This window comes from Nesoenas mayeri (assembly GCF_963082525.1).
Source record: "Nesoenas mayeri genome assembly, chromosome: 16".
NCBI classification, from domain to species: Eukaryota; Metazoa; Chordata; class Aves; order Columbiformes; family Columbidae; genus Nesoenas; species Nesoenas mayeri.
In genome coordinates, this window is record NC_137562.1 from 8,726,766 (window position 1) to 8,745,958 (window position 19,193).

General features: G+C 43.9%; 1 protein-coding gene across 1 annotated transcript in view; it reads left to right on the forward strand.

Moving 5' to 3' along the window:
- The window catches only part of COL9A3 (collagen type IX alpha 3 chain), a gene marked incomplete at both ends in the record, with an annotated part of 34,432 nt that overhangs the window by 1,114 nt on the left and 14,125 nt on the right, over window positions 1-19,193 (forward strand). Inside the window, 18 exons of the mRNA XM_080354733.1 lie at window positions 170-238; window positions 4,487-4,522; window positions 5,125-5,196; window positions 5,890-5,943; window positions 8,731-8,766; window positions 9,351-9,374; window positions 9,705-9,758; window positions 10,411-10,464; window positions 11,158-11,199; window positions 12,473-12,529; window positions 14,139-14,192; window positions 14,667-14,720; window positions 15,271-15,324; window positions 16,088-16,141; window positions 17,239-17,292; window positions 17,721-17,774; window positions 18,067-18,120; window positions 18,709-18,762. Of these exons, the coding sequence (XP_080210859.1) occupies window positions 170-238; window positions 4,487-4,522; window positions 5,125-5,196; window positions 5,890-5,943; window positions 8,731-8,766; window positions 9,351-9,374; window positions 9,705-9,758; window positions 10,411-10,464; window positions 11,158-11,199; window positions 12,473-12,529; window positions 14,139-14,192; window positions 14,667-14,720; window positions 15,271-15,324; window positions 16,088-16,141; window positions 17,239-17,292; window positions 17,721-17,774; window positions 18,067-18,120; window positions 18,709-18,762 (930 nt within the window). The remainder of the gene's footprint in view (window positions 1-169; window positions 239-4,486; window positions 4,523-5,124; window positions 5,197-5,889; window positions 5,944-8,730; window positions 8,767-9,350; window positions 9,375-9,704; window positions 9,759-10,410; window positions 10,465-11,157; window positions 11,200-12,472; window positions 12,530-14,138; window positions 14,193-14,666; window positions 14,721-15,270; window positions 15,325-16,087; window positions 16,142-17,238; window positions 17,293-17,720; window positions 17,775-18,066; window positions 18,121-18,708; window positions 18,763-19,193) is intronic.

A 19,193-nucleotide genomic window follows, 5' to 3' on the forward strand; every position in this document is an offset into this window, starting at 1 on the left:
TGCTGGTCCTGAGCTCCTCTGAGTCCACCCAGGATGGGTGAGGGATGGAAGCTTAGTACAGATTTAGGGTTATACAGTACATCTTGGCCCTTGTTTTCTGATTTAGCCCATATGTTTCTTTGGATGAAAAAATAAACTCTTCTCTCTCTCTTTCCCCCAACGCTTTCAGAGAATAGGACCACAAGGCCCTCCTGGACCACGAGGACCGCCTGGACCATCTGGCAAGGACGGCATAGATGTGAGTGGGGATGGCTGAGGGAGGGCGAGGGTGGAGCTGGGGCAGAGCTGGCCGAGCAGAGGAGCTGCTCTGCTTCTCCAGGGCCCCAGCCCTTGGCTGATGTCCTTCAGAGATGGACCTGGAGAACCAGCCCACCCGCAGGACACTCTGCAAGAGTCAGAGCAGCGAGCGGAGGTGCTGAGTGGCTTCAGGTTCTTCGCAGCACTAATACCCTGTCTCGAGAGAGCGTTTAGGATAAAGCTGGTGTGTGACAGGGATTCATGACCCTGCCTGTAAAGCCGCATGTTTCTCTTTTGATGTCTACAGAGGAAGGACATAATCTGTAACGTTGAGTGTATGAGTGTGATGCATGCTGGAGTCATTGGATTCTGTAATTCAGGGTATCCACCTTTCTAGAGAGGCCCCAAGAAACTCAAATATACAGCACTGGACACTGCTTTTATGTTGGTTTTATTTCAACATTGTTAGTATGGCTGTCCCTAACTTAAATTGGTATGTGAGAGGTCAGAATGTGGCTTGTGTGTTGCCAGATTAGAGTCGCCTTTAGTGGCACAAAAGGCAAACGAAGTGGGCACCCTTTATTTCAGTAGGCAGTTCTTTATACGTACGCCTCCTGTAGAGGCAGAAGACTATACCACAGGATTTATGGGATTTATGTTTCCATAAAAATGTACAATTTTGCTTCTGTGCATCTGTTGGATAAGGACTGAATTGTGTCCTGTAGTTAAAAGAGCATCAGATGGACCTTCAACAAGACCACATCAAATGCAGAAGGCGGGATTCCTGCTTGGACATTCAGTTTGAGTAGCACTTGTCTCTCTAAGCTGCTTTTGGAATAGGGCAGGGGTTTTTTTTAGGCTTGTCTGAAGTAAGTTTATTGGAATTGCACCTTTAAGCAACCTTGAAAAAACCTATTCATTCCATGAAGGTCATTTTCTTTGGGATGAGAAGGTTAAAAAAAGATATACGAGTTCCCTGATATATGGTGAACAAGGAGCTTTTTTGTCTGCAGTGGTGAGCTTTCCCAGTGGCTGTGGGAGCTGAAGAGAGAACCTCATTGATTTGTCCCTCTAACGCGTCCTCTTGACTGATGGAGACTGTTTAACTGAAAATCTCTCTCTGGTTTTGCAATGTGAAAAGTTCAGAGCTGGTTTGAGCAGTTTCTCTCTGCTATTTTTCATGATAAAAATCTTAAGGGGACACCTTTGAAAAGGGTGAAGAACATACATTCACAGCAGTTTGCTGGTGGAGTCTCTGCAGCAGTACATTTGTACGGAGTGAAAAAGAAGAATTTGGGAGGGATGAAACCCTTCAAACTTCAAGTCATAACAAGCTTCTGCAGTTAGGCAGTCAGAAAGAAACAAATCCCTGTAATTGTGTCGTTCAGTTCCTGCTTTCTACAGGATGTTTTACACCTTAATTCTGGAACAGCACCAGCATCGCTTCTGATGGCTCTTGGAAACAGGAGCCTGGGGAGATGCTGGTCACGTGAACCTGCACCCTGTTATCTGCTGCTCAAAGATGCAGAAGGGTCCCCGTGGGACATGACCAAATAACATCTAATTAATATGAGCAACTTAGTTCTAATAAATCAAACAGCTGAGTTAAGTATTTAAGGTGCTAAGTCTTGCAGTCTCAGCTTGAGCCTGGAGTTTTGGCTACACAGGAACAGTCATTTGAACAGATTTGATCTACATCCCCCTATGGATATAGGTTGTCAGGTACCCTGTTCATGGGAGATGGTTCGGTGGTTCTGGGACAGGCTCCAGGACGGTTAATATTCTACAGGACACTGAATCCTTTAAGGACCTGTGCAGGAGAAGCAGCACAAAAAATTATGGCATATAAAATCCAGCACTACTCTGTATTTTCATAGCACTCCATGGAGACAATCATGTGGAGCCTGAGTGGCAGCAGCAATTCTCCCACTGCAAAGAATGAAACCATTATTTATTTTCTTCAATGATGTGACTTTTTTTTTCTTTTAAACACAATCAGAACTTTTCTGGGCTGTATCTGTGCAAGTTTCCTGAACTCTGGAAGCCACGCAGGCTGGGTCACCTTCACAGATGGCTTTGGATAAAGGCTATATGGGAAGAGTCTCTGGACAGTCTTTGAGCTGGATGTGTGCCGCCGAGGCCTTGCTGCTAGCACTGAGTGGTGCATAACATACAGCTGCATTATTCAAGATATCTCCCAACAAGCCTTGGATGAACCCCATAAGCACAATTTCTAGAAGCTGCTGCTTTCATTCCTGCCTTTCAGTGGGAACTGCAGCATTAAGTCCCTCTGAAATCTTATATAATTATAGCCTTTAACATGCTTCACGTTTCATCTCCGTAACAAGCAAAATCTCTCCCTCCCAAGAATAGAAACAGCATGTTATGATCGAAAGAATTAGCAAGAAGTCCCTGTGAATTATTTCTGGGGATGTAATTCTCCAAATTGCTAATAAGCAATTGTCACTTTTCACAGATCAAGCTTTTTTTTTTCCTTTTTCCCCAACTCTCCATCTCCTGGCTTGACTTGCTAAGAGTGAACGTCCCTCTCATGAGGCACCAGGAGAGCATTTCCTTTTGCTGACAGCCTTTACCTCTAATTCCCAGTGATCTGGCGTCAGGGGTATAAACACTGATTAGGCTTTTGATTCAGCTGGCTGAAGTTCTGGTGCTCCTGCAGAGTCCCACAGGGGTCCACAGTGGCAGGATCAGGGTTTAAGATGGTCCCAAACGGCCTTTTGCTGATGCCGTGGCTTTGCTGCGTGGTTCGTTGTGGCTTTGCTGTGTGGTTTGCCATTGCACAGGTAAGGAAAAATGCAAGGGGCTGGTGATCTTGAATGACGGAGGGAGGGAGCAAACCAGCTCTACTGCCATTTCTAGGTGCCTTTTCCAACCCTTCATTGCAAAAGAACTGCTCCTTTCATTTCCTTGGCAGGGGGACCTTCCCCACCTATGATAATGATAACTATTTATGGAAAATCTGTAGGCAAAGGAGTTGCTTTAGCAAGGCAGAGCATAAAGACATCTCTGTTCCGTGAGCCTCTGGTCTGTGCATTGCTTGGTCACCAGTGCAGTAGATAATCCTCACCTGAGCAAATCAAGGCTGGGGAGATTTGCCCAAGGCTTCACAGTTGTCGACACAGTAAATACAGAAATGTGCTATAAATGGCTTACTGCCTTATAACTCCTAATTATCAGACCTGTGGTAGGAATGGTGTTATTTCTAGCCTTATGCTTAATAACCACCTGTTTTCCTTATAGGTTTTCTTCTTCCAGGGTATCAACATGCCCCTTCCCCTTTGCTCACCCGCAACATCCGAGTCTCTCACAATATTTAGTGCACTTGTCCTAAAGCCAGAAGGGGAAGGTACCATCCAGACATCTGGATCACACAAAGTGATTTTCTGCAGGATGAGATGAGAAACCAGGCTCTTGCTATTCACAAATTATTTCCTTTTTCAGGGTCTAACAATAAAACACATTTATCTTGTTGTCTGGGGTCCATGTGAGCTCCTGAATGATGTTACAGCTGGCTGAGGTAGAAGGAATGATTCAAAGACTTAAAATAACATCTCCCAAACACCTTTAATGCTGTTCTTAGAAGTTGCTTTCCATTAGGACAGAAAAAATGAGAGCTTTTGAAATATTTTATAAAAATCGGGTTTAATCCAGATTGTGCAATTGGATTAGGTGCAAATCAGTTGGGGGCTTTGTTCATTTGCTTTTTCCTGTCAAAGTTTAGTCGTATGAAGAAAATCACTGTTGACAGTGTGTTCATTCTTCACTTTCTGATAGTCGTCAGCGCCTGGTAGTACCACAGTTTCCCACTGTGTCCTGGATACCTGGAGATTATTGTTTTATCCTCTGCTTCATCAGGAAGATGTTTGAAAGCCTGAATAGCCACTCAGCTTCCTCTCTGCCCCACTTGCAGACAAGCCCAAGCACAAATAATTTCTAAGTATATCTGGAAAAAGTTGGAGGTGCTGGGCGCTGTTCAGAAGGGCTGGTTGTCTCTGGGAGGCTGAGGATGTGGGTTTTCACCAAATAAGCTTTGTGGATGTGGCAAGGGCTATCCCTTTTGGGGGTTAGCAGGACCTAGAGCATCAGCTTCATAAGACCGAGCGTGGTAGATCTTGGAGTGGGCACCAAGGGACACGTGAGAACTGTGACAGCTGGGAACATCGTTGTTGCAAAAAGTCAACAGAAGGAGGTTCAGCACTAACACGGATGTTTTTTCTCTTTCATTTAGGGAGAGCCAGGCCCTTCTGGTTTGCCAGGCCCACCAGTAAGTATTTTCTGGTTGACATTGACTTGCTCATCATTTTGAGAGGGACACAGTGCAAAGCTAAGACTTCCCTCTTGATCTGGAGCAGGATTTCCACAGGGGGTACACAGGAGCGGAGATGCTCAGCACTGGTCCTGGAGACAAGCACATTCTCCTGCTTCATTGCTAGCAGAGGATAAGCATGAAATAAAGCTCACCCATCAGCAGTGTGACAAAATTGGCACCAAGCCACATATGTGTGGTTATTTTTGGCATTGGTCTGAGTCTGCGTCAGCTCCTCGGTCTGCCAACTGCTCAAAATTGTACCAGGTGGCACAGCAATTTGGTTTGGGCCATTTACCCCACCCCTTTCTGCCACTTTTTACCCTTCTCTACCCCTTCACTAGGAACAGCTTATGGGTAACTCTATGTGGAACTGAGCCAAAGCACTGAAATGAATTTAAGATTTGGATGTGGATTCATGGCAAGATTCATCTCTCTGTAGGAATTCATGTTGCACGGTGTAAGATTAACGCACCAACAAATGGATTTCAGTCTTGTAGCCTGTATCAACACGTGCCACGCTTCTCATGTTAAAAGAATTGCATGTTTATCTGATTTAGGGGCCAAAAGGTGCACCAGGGAAGCCTGGAGCAGCTGGTGAAGCTGGATTGCCTGGCCTTCCTGGAGTGGATGTGAGTATTTTGTCATCTCGTCTTAGATCTTTTCAATATTTCACATAGGGACGGGTGTTTTGCTGAAGTGTGTCATCAACTTGCTCTGTGTCTGCTGGAGAAGCAAAGTGGGTCCTGGCTCTGTCTTGCATATTAGGAGAAATTTTAAGAGTCGAAAGCATCTCTTGATTGAATTAAGGAATATGAGGACAGTTTTGAGACGCATGGGATGGCATGCTGGCAATGAAACATTGCAGTTTTTCAGAGTTGCACTGGGCAAGGCTGCAGAAACACAAGCATCGTTTGACATTTCTAGAGCAAACCCATTGAGCCTCAGTTCAAAAATCCAGTTGCATTTACTGGCTGAGCTCTGGTCAAGTTTTCCCCACTTAATGCCCTGGTATCTGAGTCTGGGTAAGGTTTTAACCAGCATATTTTCTTCTGCATTCAGGCAGTTTCTACAGCTACACTGCAACTCAATAAACACCAGTAACAAGACTACTTGGGGGCATTAATCCATGCTTACAATGCACAGGGAACAGTATGAATAATTTGCTTCTGCTCCTTTGTGATGCATTACAGAGAGAAAGAAAATAGTTAGGCTTTCCTGAGAGCTTGGCATGCAGGTGATTTGTGTTGGTGACAGTGACAGGGACTTCCTATAGCTCTTATTGCTGTATTTCTCTGTTTTCACACTTTTTTATTTTTTCCCAGGGTTTAACAGGAACCGATGGCCCACCTGGCCCAAATGGGCCTCCAGGAGACCGTGTGAGTACCACATTAGATCTTAAATCCCTTTAAATGAACATTGTCAGCGATTGTATTGATGATTTCTCATTCCTTTGTAAATTGGTGACATTCAAGTGTTGATTATGATGGTTTATTTATTCATAAACACTTGCAGAATACTTGGACCCTTGAAATGAAGCCCCAGATGGGTTTTCATTTGGCAGGGCGTGAGACTGGGAACAGTTTTGTGCCCCTGTTTTATGTTTGGCAGTAGTATTTGCCCATGCCTGCTTTAGCACACAAGCTCCTAGTTTGCAGGGCAATTGAGCAGATAATTTCTGGGCACAAGAATTTCCTTTTGAGCTGTTTAGCAGAAACACACAAACCCAGTTACCATCACTATGTGTTCTGATTTGACATGCTTTCCCATGTCTTGCAACTCAATCTGTCAGCATGGGGCAAACTTGGGACCTGTTGTCACTTACGGGACCTTTTCAAGGTCAGTGGTCCATCTGGAAAATTGTTTTAATTGGTCTAATAAAAGCCTGGAAAAAGGAAATAAACCTCTAAAAGCTTTAGCACTCTAGAAGGACAGCATTATTATCCCAGCTTGCTTTCTTCTCCCTGATTTGAAGAACATATTTCAGTCTCCCAGGAATCACTGAAATATGCAGGTGTGGGATTGAATTCATGTTTAACACTGTGACTTCTTCTGAATAACCATGTTTTGTCTGAGCTGGAGTGTCTGAGAACAAAGGTGTTTAGCATATGGAAGTGGGTTCATGGAACCTGGTTTTTAGTAATATGTTAGTGCTAAACGTTTCCATTCCTCTATATCCCACACGGCATCAGTCCAGCAGTGATTTATCTCTGGCCAGGGACAGGTTTATCTTAAATACTCCTGTTGCCACCAGCATACATTAGCTTTTCTCATGCTTCTGCTTACAGACTGATTAGATCAAGCCTACTTGTTTTTCCAATGAAAAAATCCTTTCTTTTTAGCCAGGGATGAGGTGGGTTCTGACCTCAGTGCTAGATACTGGAATCCTTCATTGGAAAGCTTTTAAAGGCCATTTTGAAGTTTGGTGCTTTACACTGTAAGCAATGAGGAAAACAGAATTATTAATATTTATTCATGAATGTCATGTTAATCAAGCATTTCCTGTGCTCCCTGATTGTGTATTCATAAAGTACATTACTTTAAAGTGAAAAATTATGGTGAGATTGTTTTCTAATCAAAAGAGAAAGAACATTGTTACCAGGAGAATGAGTCAGACAATGTGATTAAAATTGAGGTGTAAATCAGAGTCTTTCCTTTGAACATAACGGAGCCACATCAGCTTGCTCAGGGACTCAATGATCTTTTACTGTACCAGGAACATTCCCTGCTTCATGCTCCACCTTACACCCTCAAAGATATCAAAATTAAGGAGCGTAAAGTGCCGATACTTGGCACTTCGTGTGCTGTGCCGAGCTTCTGGCATCTTGGCCAAAGCAGAAAGTGGGTACACAATGGGGAGCAGTGGGGCAGGATGGGGCTAAGTCAGCAGGTGCTGGATCCCAGCTTGTCCCTTACAGCCATCAGTAGTTGTAAGGACTTCAGCCTAAAGATAAAAGTGACTGGAGGAAATGCAGAGTAACCCGCAGCAAGAGAAATGAATGAGCTGACATCTGCAACTGAGTTGATTTTTATTGGATTACAGTCCTTTTCTCACAAGCCTGCTCTTAATGAGGCCTCGGGTCCTCAGTATCTTTCTCTTTCAGCTTAACAAGGGAAAATATTTCTAATTTGATTTGGTACGAAGAACAGTAGGAAAGGGCTGGAGTTGTCCATGGGATCCCAATAAGCAGCAGTATTTTGGGATATTTTCCAGCTCTGCCCATCTGCCTTGTTCTCCTGATCCTAGGGGTGGATACCATTTAATCCCAGCTCAGGACATTGTTCTTGAGATGTTTCTGTGCAGGATTTTGAGAACACTTGGAAAACAGGTCTGGGCAATCTGGCTGGCAAGAGGCTGAGGAAGCCTCGTGCTGTAGTCGCTCTTCATCCCCTGTGCAAGGAGATGAGAATTTTGCTGGTGCTAGTTTAACGCAGTCCATAAATAACAATGTGGTTTGTTCTGGGCTGAAGTCTGTCACCTTCTCTCTCACTATTTTAAGTTCTGCCTTTATCAGAGAGAAATATCAGCCAAGAACAATACAAATGCAAGCAAAGAACTGTCTGTGGCACAATTTTTGTTGTTGTTGTTTATTTTTATATTTCCATTTACATTCTGTTTCAGAATTACTGCTAAATCTTTGCTTTGCTTATGAATGAACCTATGAAATAATAAAATTAACTAACTAGAACAAGCCCAAATCTTAAACAGTTTCACACAATTTAGTCATTGGATCTACATCATGAAAGTATTATGAATCAGAATATTTCAAATAGATTAAATTCAGTTTATGAACCTTTAGATATTTGTGAAGACTAATCTGAGGCAGCTGTGACTTGCAGATGTGTCCCTTTAGTCTTTTAGGCACAGCTCATGTTTTAGTCACCCAGCAAATGGTGAAGAAAGTTGCTGTGGCCAGTTCTGAACATCCATCCCTCCTGCCCTAAATTGTTCTTCAGTCAAGTAATTAGCCAGGAATGACAGTCATTATCCATCAATTTCTATCCTTATATTTGTGAATTCAGCTGACCATCTCCAACTGTTACTTTAAGACACCGCTGGAGTTTTCAAACCAACATTGGTGTCAATGACACCAGACACTGGTTTCAACCCATACAGGAGTTTCTGGTTTATCTCTGTTAATTGTCACTCTGGTTTATCCCCGTAGGGTGCGTTAGGACCTGCCGGGCCACCTGGACCAGCTGTAAGTAACTCCTGGAACTGCACAAGTAAAGATGGGGTGTAATATGCCAAAACCATCACCAAGAGATGGGAAGCCTTGTATCCCAAACAAAAGGGATCAAAGCCTGAATGAGTGAAAATACTGTTTGAAGTCTTTAAATATGTATGTGTGACCTGTGTTGGTATCACAGGCCCTGTTCTTAGTCTCTAAGGTGCTAAAAGCAAGCCAGACTAGCATATCAAATACTATCAAAATTATTAAATATTAGATAATGTCTAATAAAAAATTAAAGGGGAAAAAAAGGTAAATTAACTGGAATGTTATCTTCATAAATGTCTGTGTCCTGCTATCACATCACCTTATGTGACTTTACTTAGAGATATCTCATAGGTAATAGCAATGCGAAGGGAATACAAATTATTAGAGGCAACAAAATAATTCATTGAGACTCCAGCTCTGCTCTGATTGCAAATTACAATAATTGAGGACAGGGGAGTGCTAAGGAAACTTCAAAGGAAAAAAATATTAAGCATTCTGAGGTTTGCTTTTCTTCCTGGATGTTCAGTTTCTAAGTGATCCTTTACTGTTTTAAATGTTGTTTCCAGGGCAAAGGACTACCAGGACCTCCAGTAAGTAATGAAGCTCTTTTTCAAAATAGAGATTTACATTCTTATATTAGTTTTGTTCGATACTCTTTAATGGTTGGACTCGATGATCTTAAAGGTCTTTTCCAACCAAAATATTGCTATGGTTCTAACAGGCCATGATGACAAGAGTGTGCTCCATGGAAAGATGGAGCAAAAAGAAAGATGCGTGATGGTAAACTGACTGTCTGGGTGCAGGACTGGGCTCTTGGGGTGTCAGACAACCGAGGACAGCCAGGCGGTTTGTTTGCCCCTGGGCTTTGGCAGCTCTGCAAGGTCACCATGGGTGTAAAGCATCTTCTCTCTGTTCAACAGGGGCCTCCAGGACCCAGTGGGCTCCCAGGTGGAAATGGATTTCGGGGTCCTCCTGTGAGTTTCTACCACTGTTTGATTCTCATTTACTGAACATGCCACAAACACAGAAGAACAAGGTTCATTTCTGGTCTCTTACCCCATTCTGGATGCCTGATGCACAAGACACTATGAACTCTACAAATGCCCACAGGCTGTTTCTTGTATCAGGTTGTGTAGGGTCATCCCAGTCAACCAGTGAAATGCCAAACGTGCAGCTGTTTGCAACCACCTCTTCCTTTACCAACTATGAGTAAGGACAAAGGAGCGGCCAATGTCAAGAGAACAGAGATGAGTTACCAGCTGGAGTCTACTTCCAACATCCTCAAAAGAAGGTGCTGCACAGAATGGGTCTGGTCTGAGGAAGCCCATTCTGCAGAAGCATTCCATCATCTTTGGGTGCCCACAGCTCCCTCAGAAAGGGACAGAGCTGTTGGAAGCAGGGGTGTAGGTGGAGGGATATGTTCTGTCCCAATCCCTGTACTTTGATATGAATCTGCTCCTCTCTTTGCAGTCATAGAAGGCAAAGATGTGGTTTAGTCCCATTAAAGATATCTTACCCCACACTTAAAATTATGCAGTGGTATTTGGTAGCCACCTGTCCTCTCCCTTTTCATTTTCATTTACATTATTAAGATGGTGAATTCTTACTATTTTTCGCTCTTTTTAGGGGCCTTTTGGTCTGCCAGGATTCCCAGGGCCTCCTGGACCACCTGGACCTCCCGTAAGTTGACACTTGCAAATAGATGTGAGAAAATTCCCATGAGGAGTTCAGAATTTTCATCTTGCTGCCAGAATGTGCACATTTTATTTGCTACTATTACTTTGATTGTTCCCTTTCTGGGCTACATTTCAGCAGCCCATAAACACTGTGCCCCAAGGACAGCAGTGACTTTGCACTGGCTGCACTTCTAGTGTTTATTATCTCCTGTTAATTGCCCATGCTATGTGAGTGGAGGAACTACACTTTGTGGCATAGACAGTTCACAGGGTGGGTTTTCTGTTGTCTCGAGGTTGATATAGTTGCTTGGATTGTGAAATGTTCTTGTAGGACCAACAAGTGTCTGTTTTGGGTTTGCTGCGCCATCTCTGGAGGGACAGGGAGGTGTTCCCCAAGGAATTCCCTGGCCCAAAGGAGAATCAGGCACAGTTGCTCTTCTCACACTGCTGCTGTCATCACCTAAGGCTCAAGGATCATTCCTGAGCTCATCTGTGCATCTCCAGAAGATAATTACACCCCTGACATATCTGTTTGAAGGATACTCTTCACGATGCTTTGGGTTCAGGGGCTGCATTTTACAGTGCGGGGTTGGGTGTCTGCCTCATGCTGGTCTAACTGAGCTGGGTCTGTAAAGCGCATATTTACTCCTGCTGTTTGTCTTGATGTATTTTAAAGACCACATTTCATGAATTACAGGGTCTTCCAGGTGCGCTTCCTGATGGTGGTGGGGACCTTCAGGTAGGTTTTGCTTTATGTAGTATGAAAATATTTTCTGTTTAATCCTTGATGTCACTTTTCATTGGCATACTTGGGTCAGAGCATTTAACATGCATCATTCAGACCTGCAGACACACGTTTAAGCTGCCGTATTGCAGAACGCAGAAGTGTATGTGTATTTACAAGACCAAAATGTTCTTTGAAGGGGATAGGAATGCAAGTGCTGAGGTTTTGCCTTGATCTTTACTTTCTAGTTGGGTTTCCAAAATGCCGGTTTTGCCTACATTTTTCATTTGCAAAACAGCTTTAGCATTTGGTAAATGACAACAGCTTTTCATGCATCTGTTTCCAATCCTGTTTTGCAAAACAAAAGGTCATGAGTGTTGCACTGTTTATCTCCATGGATGGTGGCACCAGGTTCTTATGGGCATATGCTTTGTTTAAAGTTCCTTCTGAGAAAGTCCTGATTCCTTTCTTTCAAGGGAATAAAAGGAATGTTAAGTCCATGAAGGATGGAAGTGACATTTCCAGATTTCGCAGCTGTTGTTGTGACAGCATCTTTGCTTTTCTAATTGGTGTGCCCTAAAAAAGCTCAGAGTCAATTTAGACTGCCTTATGGCAAGTCATGTGGAAGTTAATAGAAAATGATACTATTTTTGCAAGTTTAATTTAAGTTACCCTGTGGAATATACTAGAAAATTACTTTTCTGCTAGAGAGGTTTGCCTGAAGTTTTATTAAAAGAAAAAAACAGACAAATGAAGGAAAAGCTGCAGAAGAAAATTGCATTCTCTGATTATGAAATTTTTAAAGGATGACACTTTCAGCCTCCATTAAATTTCTGTGCAAGTTCTGATTTGTTCACAGTCAAACTAGAGTTCCCACCAGGGGCTCTTCCAGCACTAGACATCTGCAGATACCAGCTTAATAGGTATTTGGGTTAATGTTTTATAAGTCCCCTTCCAATAAACCTTAATGTTTGTCTGTGTTTCAGATAGGTGAGTTGTCTAAAGGAAATCAGTAGGGGTCAATTAATGCATAGGATTAAATATGTTCTTAATGATTTACAAGATACTGACCCTGCTTCACTGGGGACCTGTGATTCTTTGGCATTTTGCACGGTGGACAACTCTCAGCCTTCAGAATTTCTCCCAGTCAATGCTCCAAGTGAAGCAGATCATTCATAAATCGTTATTTTGTGGGTTACTGGGGTTAGACTGGGAAGATGGTTTAGAAACCGTCTTCCCTGGCTGTGCTGTGTGTACCTGATAAACCCCAGTGTTTCTGATCCTGCAGTGCCCAGCGCTGTGCCCACCGGGTCCCCCAGGTCCCCCGGGAATGCCAGGCTTCAAGGTAAGGAAAATACCACCTGGAGGTACAAAAGTCTGTCTCCCAAATCAAATACCACTATGAACCCCTGGGATTAAACTGGTTTATATACAGTAAACATCTCCTGTAGGCTCCGCACCTCTCCAAACCAGCCATGTATTTTCCTGGGTTTATGGCGTTGAAACAGAAAACCTGTAAAGCAGCCAAATATGAGACAAGGGGAGGATGAAGGGCCTGATCCTGCCCTCTTAGCTTGCTGTTCCCCCACTCGCAGAATAGCCAAACTCAGTCCTGCAAAGTGTGTGAGCACTTTCCCTTCAGCAAGTGGCTTTGCATCCCTCAAGTAACTGCTGTTGCTTTGCTGCTCCCTTGCTTGCAGGATTGCAAACTTTGCTGGACGGAAGAAGTTACTGATTTTTGACTATGGCCATTCATTCCTACAAATGGAATTTAACCTTTTGCGTGGGACGAGCACAAAGATTAAAACACCGTGCAAACCTTGTGAGGTGAACAGGAGCGAGCAGAGACCAGCAGAGAGGGCAGCTGCAAAAATGTCACCAGTTCTTAAATTGTGCTCACAGACTCTGTAAACACAGGGGTACACATCTTACTGCAGCTAGACACAACTTACTTGATTAAATACAATTTAATTGTCATTTTATACCCGGTGTAGTACCAGGTAGCTTTCTCTTGATGTTGTTTTATCCTGGTACATAAATGTTAGGTTGCAACCCTCAGGAAACCTCACTCAGTGGTTAAACATCCCCTTCTCTATCCCTTCTATGATTCACATGAGTTTTGTGCAGTAGGTTACATTCCAGCAGTGAGCTGAAGTAATAAATTACTCAAGTTTTTTTAGCAGAAATTGGCAATTGGTGGAACATCTCCTGGGAAATGCTCTTAATTCCTTATGAACTGACCTTTTGCAGGTCTGTTTGGTCTCTGAGCTGAGTTATAAATATCATTTGAAACACATAATGTTTAGCGTAGAACTATTCAAAATTCATAGCTTATGAAATGGAAAAGCCTGTGAAAGTCTCCAATTACAATGCAAATGATGCAGGCCTTTTTGCGTGGTGAGGAATAATATCTGCCATGGCTGAAATTAGGCTGGGTCTCTCCCACAATAATAGGAAGGGAGCCAAGAAGCAAATTGAATCTGAGTTTATGTAAAAGATTTAATTGGGACATGGATTTCTTTGCAAGCTTGATGATGCAGAAATTAAAGGTGACTTCAGCAAAAAGGGGGATTAAAGTTGCGGAATGGGGCTTTCAGAAGGGTCTTGGCCCTATTTTCAGAAGTGATGGGAACTGAGTTGTGGTCCCTGATTAGTAATTGGGAGTTGCGTCTAGAGACTGTAGCCCAGTCTCACAGCGAGTCACCCTGGAACACCAAATCTGAGCATTTCCTAAAACTAGATCAATTCTGACACAATGATACCAAACCCAGGAATGGTGTACAGTGAACTAACCCCAGAAGTGACCTCTATTCATGTATCTACAGCACATGTGTAGATGATTTTCCCAGTAAGTCATTTTTTGTGTGGGTTTAGGTCTTACAGCTATCTCACAAAATTTATATTTTGAAACAAGACTGTACTGGAATGTGAATAATTTGAGTTCATCTTTCCAGGGACACACTGGTCACAAAGGAGAACCTGGCGAAATAGGAAAAGAAGGAGAGAAGGTAAACTTAGATCTAAAGGGGGTGAAGGAAGATTTTTCTCTTTAAAAGCACCGTAACAAATGATTTTTTCAAGAAGATGGGGGAAAATCGGCAATTGGCTGAACAAGGAGAAGTTCCTATGACTGAAGTGCACTGGCTGCCATTGCTCTGCGTGTATGAACGTCTGCCCATACTTCAAAAAAATTCATCTTCCCAATAATCATGTTTAGATCAGTTTGATAAGTTAAGACCTGCTGTTTGACATGCAGGGATGTCAGCTCAGAGGAAGGTCCTGCATTAATCACTTGGGTAAATTCCTCACTGTTCAAGTGTTCCTGCATGTAGAAGAAATTGCCTGTAACACAGAAGCAAATTCTGAAGTGGAAATCTGGGTGGGAGGAGAAATAAGATGGGAAGGTCATTGGCTTTGGGTTGGCAACTCATGCTGTCTCACCTCTTGTCTAATTAATTTTTGCCTCTGTTTTCCTCTCCCAGGGTAACCCTGGCCCTCCCGGCCCTCCAGGCATTCCCGGCAGCGTTGGCCTGCAGGTAACACCTGCTCTTCAGAGCGGTTCCCATCACCTTGTTACTGGGAAACTCAGTGGTGCCATCAATCACTTCAATCACAAACAGCTCTTGCCTCTGCAGAATAACAGATGTGGAAGCTGATGCTGGTAGAAAAACAAATCGTGCTGGTTTCACTGAGCTTTAATTCAGGTCCTGCTCACCTTGGATGACAGATCCAAGCAACAGCCAGTCTTGCTAGTCCTTCAGTAGAGCCATGCACACCTTTTGGATGGATTTGGGGCTGAGCTCTGGGCTGGTTTGACAGCCTGGAAGGTGTTCTGGGGAGAGCAGGCACTCCAAACACAGCTCTGCATGGGGTGTCCCCAGTGTCACCTGCTCAGAGGTCATCACTGAAGGGGAAAATGTCTTGTTTGTGCACCAGGAGGCTGAGCTTTCTGCTGCTCTTCACTGTTTCTTAATGTGCTCTGTGTTGATGAGTTGCGCTCTATGTTGATGAGTTGCTACGTCGTGCTGTTCTGCCATTTTATATTTAATAGTGATTGAGTTTTAACTGATTTGTTTTCTTAATTAGGGCCCAAGAGGACTAAGAGGTCTCCCTGGTCCAATGGGTCCAGCCGGTGACAGAGTAAGGAAAACCTTTCGATTTTTTCCCCCTCCACCACCAATTTTGTGTCATGCAAGGGCCATATGACATCTGTCCTGGCTCAAGACCACTGGGGAACTGCTGAAGATATGAGGTGCAGGCTCTTCCCTGCTCCTCCTGAGCAGAACAACCTTCCAAAGGCAGGAGAAGTCTCTGTACCTGAGGGACTGACAGGATCAGGCCCATCCTGATTTAAGCATTCAGACCAGAAGGACAAAGTTCTGCCCCTGCAGCACTGACAATGCTACAGAATCTTGCAACCCACCCCCTGAGAAACGTTTCATGACCGTTTCAATTTCTGTTCTCTTTACAAGAAAAAGCTAAAGAATCACTGGTGCACAAAGATTTTCAGGACGTGAAAAGTCTCCTCAGTGAGAACAGGGTCAATCTCCAGCTCATTGTGGCTTTGGACTTTCGCCAAGGTCCCTTGAGCATCAGCCTGGAGGCTGAATGGGCTTGAATTTGCTGAAATCTTGCATTTATTTAGGAACAAGTGTGTTATCAGGATATCAAGGCTGTGAATGATATCAGTGTATCACAGAGATAGTGGTGGGGAGATCCAGAGTAAAAACCTGCTTGTTAAGAGGGGGATCTTCTGCAAGGCTGTATTGCAAATTAGCAAGAAACATGGGGTGTCTTTCCAGGGCTTTTGTGGGTTTTTTTTTAGATTGTAGTATAAGGTAGGGATACTGTTACTTCACCCTCTGCCAACCAGAATATCACAATGGTGTATTATTCTTTGCAGGGTGACATTGGTTTCCGAGGGCCACCTGGAATCCCCGGACCTCCAGGGAAAGCCGTATGTACCTAATTCTCAGCATCTCAGTGGCTCTGCCTTCCACAGCCAAAGCCTCAGGTTTATCCCTCCTGCACTAATTTCTTTGCTGCCAGTGAACAGGAGGAGTGTGCTGACCATCTCCATCAGATCTCTTTCTCCTTTTCCCTTCAGTTAGAGCAATGCTATTTCACCTGATGCACATATCATTATGTCTTTCACTTAGTCATGTCCCATGCCAGACTGAAGTCACCCCATTTCCATTGCTCTCCATTCTTCTCTGCTTTTCCCTGAGCATCACCAGCTCCGGGCAAGCACTTGAGAGCAGCATCTGTGTTGTCCTTGGCAAGGAGAAATTGGAGGAAGAATCAGTAGGTGCTGTCCTGAGCTTCATCCTTTGAGCCTGGTCTATTCCCAAGTGCCCACGGCTCACAAGGATTTTTGCTAGAAGCAGAAATAGTCGTATATTAAAGATACAGAGCTCTGGGGTGGAACGTAGAGCGCAGAACCTGTGGGCAGACCCCTGTATCCTCCATGCTGTGCCCAAATATGAGACCTGAGCTGCATCTTTATGGTCTCTCTAAGAGCATTTTCCACTGGTCTGCCACACAGTCTCTCCTTAATATGAGATAATATGGCATCTGATTTATAGCACCTTCATCTGCCTACACCAGCCAACACACCACAGTCTCCAGTGACCCCAAAGCAGAACCACCCTCTGAGGACCCCCCTAGTCTTTGCATTTATAGAAGAAATTCATCTAAACTATAATAAAATAAAGTGCCTACTCTCCACCAAACATTTCATTAAGCCAAGCAAGATCTAGACACTAAATATAAAAGTTTTTCTGCCGCTTTGTTTCTTCTTCTTGCTTCATTAAATGAAGGGGAAGATGGTCTCTGCCCCAAGGGATTGTTGGCAACGTCCCTGCTGCAATTCATCTGTGTGTCAGGAGTTACAGAGCGTAACAGAAAGTACAGCCCAGCTCCGGGGGGAGTGTGTACACTCACGCCTCTTCCCACATCAGCAAACAGCACAAACAAGTCATTTACATCCTTGAAACATTAGTCTTTGTCACTGTGTGATGAAGATGCTTAATGGCTTTTCCTCCTCTGTCATAGGGAATCCAAGGAAACAAAGGACCTCAAGGATTCAGGGGGCCCAAAGGTGATACTGTAAGTGCAGTTAAACATGTGCCTGCTCAAATTTTGGATGTGACGCTCGAAGGGGTCTGACACATTTATTATGGCTTGTGCCTCCTTGGTTTATGTGAAAGGGATGAAAGTATTCCTCTGAAAAACAAGATGTTTAAGTCTTATTAAAGATGGCTAAGTAATAAGATGTGTAAGTGCTTCTTACAGTCCGGGGATCAGATCTTACATCTCCATCCCTTGAAACAAGAAAGAATTTTCCCAGTTGCTGCAACCAGCACTGGGCCAGTTTTCTGGTGTGTCCTAGAAGAACCACTGTACCTATGTGACCAGGACAGGAGCCAGCACAAACTGAGCAAAATGTCCCTACAGAGTCTGAGTATTATCTTTGTTGACTGATTGTTCTTAAGAGTTTTGTCCTGGATAACATGGGATTTATTGCTGATTTCTAGGGTAGACCTGGACCGAAAGGAAACCCAGGGGCTCGTGGACTCATAGGAGAGCCTGTAAGTCAATTAAGTAAGATGCAAGTCTCACTGTTTTGCTGGCAGACAATGAAATAAATCCGATAGGAGAAATCTGTCATCTTATAGTCTTTGCTATCAAACTTCTGGTCTGTGCAACCTTCAGCGTAATTCTGGCTGGACCAAGCCCTCACTGTGCTGCTGGTCCATGAAAAATCTCCCTTTTTCCCAATACAACTGGAGCTGCACCCATTGCCAAAAGGTTCTTTGTGGATGTATTTTGCAAACCACAGAGTCTCCTCATGACCTTAACCTGCATTGTGCACGCTTGCAGGGCATGCCTGGCAAGGATGGACGGGATGGAGCTCCTGGACTCGATGGTGAGAAGGTTTGTAAAGTCCTACTTAAACACTGCAGGAAACATTTCTGGTACTGTCCCTTGTGTGTTGCAAAGCTACTGATACTTGTCAAAAAAGAGCATGGCTGGAAAGCTTTTGCTTCTAGAAAGTTTTCCAGTAGCATAACTAGTGAAAAAGAGTGAATTTCCTTCTGTTAATTAATCCCAAGGAAACTCCCTAAAGAAGGAAGATGCACACATGGGCCATGCACATATGATCTGAACTCAGCTGTGTCCCTCTGCTTAGTGGTTCCCGTTGGCTGACTCTAGCCCTTCAGAGATGCCTTTTCAGAGCTGTTGACAGAGACATCTGTTTGTTTTAATTACTTGTAGACAAAGTACTGTCAGGTTTTTGAATGGCGATCCCACAGGAATGTGGGTCATGAGCTGCAGGGGGACTATGGAACCACCCAGGAGCTCTGGGCACCATGTCTACCTCCTGCAGATGCAACAGGCTCTGGGTCCTGCACATATGGGGAGGGAGAAGATTTCAAATCCCTGTTTGGGAATGTGTCCCCTGCCTGTGTCAGACCGTTTTCCAGCAGCAGAGAGTCTCTCCTAACCTGTCGATATCCGCAGGGTGATGCAGCTCGCATGGGTGCTCCCGGAGAGAAGGGACCAAACGGACTGCCCGTGAGTATGGACCTGTCACCATTGGGGGCTCCACCAGCTTGGCCTGTGCACAGAGACCCTTCCCGGGGAGAGGGGGCGTCATCTTGTGCATTGTTTCACAAGGGGCCCCATCTAAGCCAAAAGAAAATGCATTTTTCCCACCATACAAGCAAGGGAGCAGTGCAAAGACAGAGTGGAAAACATCTGGAGTAGCACCAAATACTAATACAGCATCCATACCCTGGATTTTGGCCTCTATAGCTCTGTTTAAAATTTAAATTTGAGAGGAACTTTCTCTTTCATATCCCAGTGATGTGCATCCTTTATGCAGGAGAGGTAAGAACTGGGATACAAATGACCATAATTCAACAATAGCCTGAGCTCTGTCCCTGGCTCACTGGTGTTCATTGGCAAAATGTTTCATTTCTCCAGTCTTCCAGCTATTTAAATAG